Source organism: Ipomoea triloba, chromosome 9 (assembly GCF_003576645.1).
Source record: "Ipomoea triloba cultivar NCNSP0323 chromosome 9, ASM357664v1".
Lineage (NCBI taxonomy): Eukaryota > Viridiplantae > Streptophyta > Magnoliopsida > Solanales > Convolvulaceae > Ipomoea > Ipomoea triloba.
The window spans coordinates 29,403,505-29,410,522 of NC_044924.1; the positions used below are offsets into that span (position 1 = coordinate 29,403,505).

General features: G+C 31.3%; 1 protein-coding gene across 1 annotated transcript; it reads left to right on the forward strand.

Annotated features, from left to right (window-relative positions):
- The first annotated feature begins 912 nt into the window (after positions 1–912).
- LOC116030313 (AT-hook motif nuclear-localized protein 23-like) lies at positions 913–3,306 on the forward strand. Its single transcript, XM_031272534.1, has 2 exons — positions 913–1,314; positions 2,618–3,306. Exons 1-2 carry the CDS (start codon positions 1,109–1,111, stop codon positions 3,210–3,212), a joined length of 801 nt encoding a protein of 266 aa, XP_031128394.1. The 5' UTR covers positions 913–1,108; the 3' UTR covers positions 3,213–3,306.
- The last annotated feature ends 3,712 nt before the right edge of the window (positions 3,307–7,018 follow it).

The following is a 7,018-nucleotide window of genomic DNA, read 5'->3' on the forward strand; positions in this document are numbered from 1 at the left end:
AATTAAATAAATTAGGAATTTTAAAATAAATAAATTATTAAAAAAAAAAAAACAATTCGTGACCGTTCTTCACTAAGAACGGTTGCGGAAAGTGAAGAATAAAGCATTTATAATCCACGATCGTTCTTCTCTAAGAACGGTTGCAGTTGCTCTACATTCTGTGACTAACGGTCGTAGAAAACCTAGACTTTCCGCAACCCTATTATCCGAGACCGTTATACATAATACAACAATCGTGTAAAACCCATTACAAAGATCACGAATTAGTTGTTCTGTACTAGTGTGTTAATTATCATGTCTAAAAGAAAACCATTTATTTGAAAACAAATTAAAATTAAAATTCTATTCACCCTACCTATTTGGGACCATCACGAAGAAGCAAACATGCTGTAAAGATTGAATACAATTAACAATAACATATTACAATATTTTAAACTAAATATCTTCACACGATGAGATTCGAATATCCACTTAAAATTACTCAAGAAAAATCAACATTTTGTTTTATGAGGGCAACTAAAACCTACATCTATCCCTTCAAAAATAATAATAATAATAATAATAATAAAACAAAAAAAAAAACTCACATCTATGACCAGAGAGTGTGCATTAAGTAATTTCGGATTCCATATAATACCTCACAAATCACATAAAAAAATCACACTACAAAGATTTTATAAGACAAATTTCACTGAGAGTGTGTTGATACAAATCAACATTTCTCATACGTGGGACTCACGTGGTACCTACCCAACAAAACATTTATCTGCTATTCTTTCCCCTCACGCACGTAACCAAACATGTTACATCATTCAACAATCTTCTTCCTCTCGAAAAAATGTTTTTCAACTTTTTTTATTATTTGCTATATATGTATTTGGTTGTTTCTTCGGTTAGGATAGCTCTATATTTTAGACAAATTTTTTAGAGTGACTTTAGGTTATCTTGTCCCCTCTCCTTTCTCTCTCTCTCTCTCTCATTCCTCTCTTTTTTCTTCCACTTTCTCTGCATTCATATCCACTAGGTTTATTTTTCTTCTGGTCTTTCAATACAAAGTAGACAAAAAAAAAAATTGTTTTCATATTATCTATATATACATTATCTTTGGATGTTGTTTATGGCTGGGTTAGACTTGAGCGCTGCTTCTCACTACGATCATCAACTTAACCTCTCGGAGTTCAATCGGCAAAGGCTCCCACTTCACGAAAATGAGGATGAAGTTAACGACAACAACCATTTTTCCGGCGACCACCGCCGTGGCAGTCTTGACTCACTACCCAACAACTCCGATCCCGGCGATATCGGGACTCGCAGGTATCTATCACTCTCAGTCTCTCATCTTTTTTCTTTTTTTTTTTTTAATATTACTGACTATATTAAAATGTAATATATGTTTATACATACTTAATTTATACTTTAGATTCCTGTTATTTTGCCAATAGCCATGGAACAAATTCCTTTTAAAACAATTTTTTAAAAATATGATTATTCTTACATTTTTCTAATTTAGAAAATAGAAAGTGAAAAACTAGATAAATGAAAATCGAAGAATTAAAGTAAATTAAACATAGGGTCTAATTTCATTTAATTTCTTGTATCTGACTGCATGTTTTTTTACAGTTAATTTCAATTTTGATTATTTGATTATTACAGTTTTTACTTTTAATTTTTAAATTTAAAATTGATTAAGATTGTTCCAATTCCCAACTATTAAAATTGAAATTCACCATATTTTTAATATTAAAAAAATGATTGTTTGATATCTTTTGCACTAGCTAATTAATTAAACTCAGATATTTCATTTTAAATTTAAAATTTTCACACTAAATTGTGTTTCATCAATACATATTGATGAATGTCACATTACTAATATTGAATTGTAGATCAATAGTATTTAAAAAAAAATTAAAAATTAAAAACAAGTAACATTGTTTTGAAAATATAGGATTTCGTCCTAATAATGATGGAGTACACAGAATCCTAATCTCTGTTTATTTATCTCATTTATCAATTATGTTTATTGCTTGTTTGATTGTTACTCCGTATTTTTTTTCTTTAATTTTAAATTCAAATTACTCCACAATTAGTTGTGGAATCAATTATTCATTATAAATATACTAGCCAAATATAAGATATTACCAATGAGAAAACAGTAAAATTAAGAATAATAAGAAAATAACAATAGAAATAATTCATACATCATGAACAAAGAAAAAATATAAAATCAAAAATATTTTGTAACTATATAAGAAAATATAAGTACAGTGTAGAAGTTAATTATTATATTTAATTATATTATCTAATGGCGCTTATAACTTGTAAAAAGAAAAATAAATAATAATAATGGTAATGTAAGGGTAAAAAAATCACACACAAAGGTACAAATTAACACTAATGATTATATTAGATTGTTCATAATTAATTGATACAAATCAAGCAATTCAATAGATCGGAGTCAAATTTGAAATTTTGTTATTATCAAATCAAGAGTCTACCCGATAGTACACACCATCAAATAATGATTGCCAGTTCTATACTCACCTAACAAAAATATTATAAATGATATATTTTTTAAAGATGAAGAATCAAATTTAATTATCAAGTCTACTGGGTGCAGGCCACGAGGGCGGCCGCCGGGGTCGAAGAACAAGCCAAAGCCGCCGGTGATCATCGCAAGGGAGAGCGCAAACACCCTCAGAGCTCACATCTTAGAAATAGGCAACGCCTGCGACGTCTTCGACTGCGTCGCCACCTACGCGCGCCGCCGCCAGCGCGGGATATGCGTCATGAGCGGCAGCGGAACCGTGACTGACGTCACCCTGCGCCAATCCGCGGCCGCCGGGACGGTGGTGACGCTGCACGGCAGGTTCGAGATCCTCTCGCTCTCAGGGTCGTTCCTGCCGCCGCCTGCTCCGCCGGGCGCCACCAGCCTGACGATATACTTGGCCGGCGAGCAAGGCCAGGTGGTCGGCGGCAACGTGGTGGGGGAGTTGATGACGGCCGGCCCGGTTATTCTCATGGCCGCTTCCTTCACTAATGTTGCGTATGAAAGGTTGCCGATGGAGGAGGAGGAGGAGGAAGAGGAGGCGCCGCTTAGCGACGGCGGCGGAAGCGGAAGCGGCGGAGTGGACAATAATAATAACCATTTTCCGGCGGACCCGTCTGCTGGGTTTCCGTTCTTCAATATGCCTACCTTTTGCTTTGGAGTTTAATAAAATTTTAGCATTTGTTTTTTAAGGATCTTTGTTATATAAAAAGAATCTGCATATTTGTTTGTGCTAATTAAGTAATGATCATTTTTCTTCACTTTTTTTTTTTTAATTTACTACCTTTTTGTTTGGGTTTTTCTTGATGTTTTTTGGTTGATTTTGTATTTAATAATATAAAGTGACTCTGTTATCTCAAAAATATTTAATTTTCAATTAATTTTACGGGGTCTTTCACCATATGCCAACTTATAGCAAACTTTAAGTATATTTCATGGCAAACCTTAAGTCTAGTATATAAATCTATCTCATAAAAATCTTCAAGATTATTTCGCAATAACCCACAAGTCTAGTTCAACATTATTTTAAATAAGTCTATTGTTAGGGGCCTTAAGAGGTCTGGTTGATATGATTTTTATTAAATAGATTTATACACTAGACTTAAGGTTTGTCATAAAATAGATTTGTTGTTTTAATTATATTTTTCTTGGTTTTGCAACAAACTTATGTATTAGTAACAATTTTTGCTCCATTATGTTATGAATGAATTATGGATTATTTATGCTATAAATAAATGTATTATTAGTGTATATGATTTTTTGAAGATGTTCTTTGTATTGTTCTATTAGCAAGAAGAAAAAAGAAAGATTTTGAATAATGGTTAATAACGTCATTTTTAATGTCATTTAAACATATTTGTTGACAAAGGACTAAAAATGGTTATGCACAATAATGTTACGACCAATGGGGATGTTCTTAAAAAAAAAAAAAAAAAAAAGTGGAATGACACATAAATCTATGATCAAAAAAGAAAAAAGAATTACCACTTAGAACTGAATAGACCAAAATGTCATTGTTTTTTGCGCCATTATTTAAATAGTTTTGTTGACAAAGGACTAAAAATTGTCATGCCACAATAATACTAGTACTAAAGGGGATGCTTTGGAAAAAAAAAGACTAAAAGTGGATTAACACCTATAAATCTAGGACAAAGAATGAAATTAAATCTCACGAGTAATATATCTTCATTCATATTGCAACCAATTATATTTTTTTTTGGAATGATAAAAAAAAAAAAAAAATCACAGCTATTACCTAAGGTATGCACTGATAGGCATATAACATAAAAATTTTATTGGTAAAATATACATGTTATGTTACTTTGATTAAAAATTACTCTTTCATATCATTTTTTATGTCTGGTTCGGTTAACAGTCTTGATAAAAGTTATTTCCTAAGGTAGGCTTGACGCCCAGTGACAACAGGTACTTTGTCAACTGAGCGCAGGTTGGCTCCGCCTTCCAGGTTGGTTCCCACGTCATACTTTTCGCTTCCCTCTTCTTTCAGTTGACTGACTTTGTACCTCTCCCGACTAGGGTGAGAGTGAGAGATTATCGGTAAACCAGATACTTCGCGAACCATATTAAACAATCTCTATTTCGCAAAGCGAGACGGGACCGAACTTTTTAGTATGAAAGAAAGACTTTGAGAAAGGTAGTGGAGAGGTTTTTGGTAAGACAGTCTGCCCGACACAAATAATTAATGGGCATATGTCTGCTCATTCATGTCCACCTTTAGAGGGAAAAAAAAGAATCCACTGAGTGATAAGTGTAAAATAGGTTCATAATATTTAATTTAGTATTAGTATATAAAATATTATGTTTTTAGATACTACATTAGAAGTACAAAAACAAAATTTAAAGAGAAAAAAAATACTAAAGAAAATAAGCAAATAAAAATTAGTTGGTTTAATCAATTAATAATAAACATGATATGTAAAAAGAGATTGAGTAAGTAACTTGCCAAAAAATATAACTAATAGCAAATGTGCAACTTTATTTTTTTGTACTCGCTAGTGACCTACTCTTGATACTAATTATCAAGATCAAATAGCCGCCCCTAAATTAAATGTACTATTACTCATAAATAGCTTAGAACATCATTTTCTCTATCATTCTTTTTTTTTTTTCTTTTTTTTTTTTCCATTCAATGTTGTTTGTGATGAATTTGGTGAGCAACTAGCTTAGTACTCCGTACTATTTTGAGATGTAATCTGCTACTAGTCTACTGATTACTGAACCATTTTCGATCATCATCACCCTCTCCAGTCCTATTCCAATTTAGGAAACGTACGTAGCTTGATTTGAAATGTCTATTATTTATTTATATATTTTGCATGTCCTTGATGTGATTCGTGTGTGTAAAGTTAAGAGTTGTATGGAGAATTTTGGAAAATATTTGGTGTATTTTAAAATAGTATTGTTGTTGACATGTGGTCATGTATCTTGATTTTGTTGAATAAAAAAGAAAAAGGAAAAATTGCTACGGTAAGTCTGTAATATTAGGTGTTGGTTTGAAAATCAAGAAAATAACTTTTAAAAGTCATTTTGTGTATACTTCATGTATTTTGATATTCAAGAAAAAAAATAAAGTCAAATAAAAATATCCTTTCAAAAAATTTATTCAAAAAAAAAGGTATTCATGCACTATGATAAACAAAAAAGAAAAAAAAATTAACGAAAAATGTCTTCCTAAATTTGTAGTCGGAAGACATTTTCTAAATTTTTTATTTTCTCATAATAAAAAAATATAGGAAAAATATTCTCTATATATATATATATATAGAGGATCCCGTGAAACAATTGCCTGAGGTGAGAAATAAGATGAAATTGTATCTATAGATTGAGTCCAGATCAAGGGTCCAAATTGAAGATTTTTTTATAAAAAAAACGAGGTGGCATTATTGTAATTTTGTGTTAGTAAGTTATTTTTTTCTGCTTCCAATGCACATTTTTCCTTCTTCTAGTGCACATTTTTATGCCAAATAGTGCACATTTTCCCTTCTTCTAGTATACATTCTTATGCCATACAGTGTACATTTTTATGCCATACAGTGCACATTGTTCCTTCTTCCAGTACACATTGTTACTTTTACCAGAGTACATTGTTGTGCCATACAGTGCACATTGTTCCTTCATCCAGTGCACATTTTTATACCATACATTGCACACCTTTTTTTTAATTGTAGATGACGAATTTTTTTTAAAGATCAATTAATCTTTATCACTAATTACTAACTTGAGTTGAATATTGGTTGTTTGTTTATTATTTATGTTCGTTTATGATTTGTGATAATGACCCTATATTAAATTTAACTTTTTAATAATTGTTTCACATCTTTGTGCGTCCAGTGCACATTTTTTGCCTTCTAGTGCACAATTTCCCTTCTTTCAGTGCACAATTTTCCTTCTTCTAGTACACAATTTCCCTTCTTTCAGTGCATAATTTCCCTTCTTCTAGTGCACATTCTTGAATTCCGTAGCTAGCGAATTTTTTTTTGATCTATGTCTGAGATTCTATCTCACTTCTCACCTAGGGCTTCTATCTCACCCGAACCCCTTCCTACCTATATATATATATATATATATATATATATATATATATATATTACAGTCAAAAAAATATTCATTCCTGTAAATAAAGAATTACTTTCGGTATATTTTCGTAAAGGGTCACACTTGTGTGAGACAAGTCCGTCGGGCTGTGTCAATATGCAAATGTAATACGTAATTATACTAGCAAATGTAATACTAAATCATGAATACTTAATACTTTTGAAGGAAAGTGTAATACTTTTACATTTTGATATAAAAGTGGTACATTTGTCCTCAAAATGTAAAAGTATTACACTTTCCTTCAAAAGTATTATATTTTCTCATATAAGTATTCATGATTTAGTATTACATTTCATCTTGACTTGATCCGTCTCACGGACAAAGATCCATGAGACGGTCTCACACAAATTTTTACCT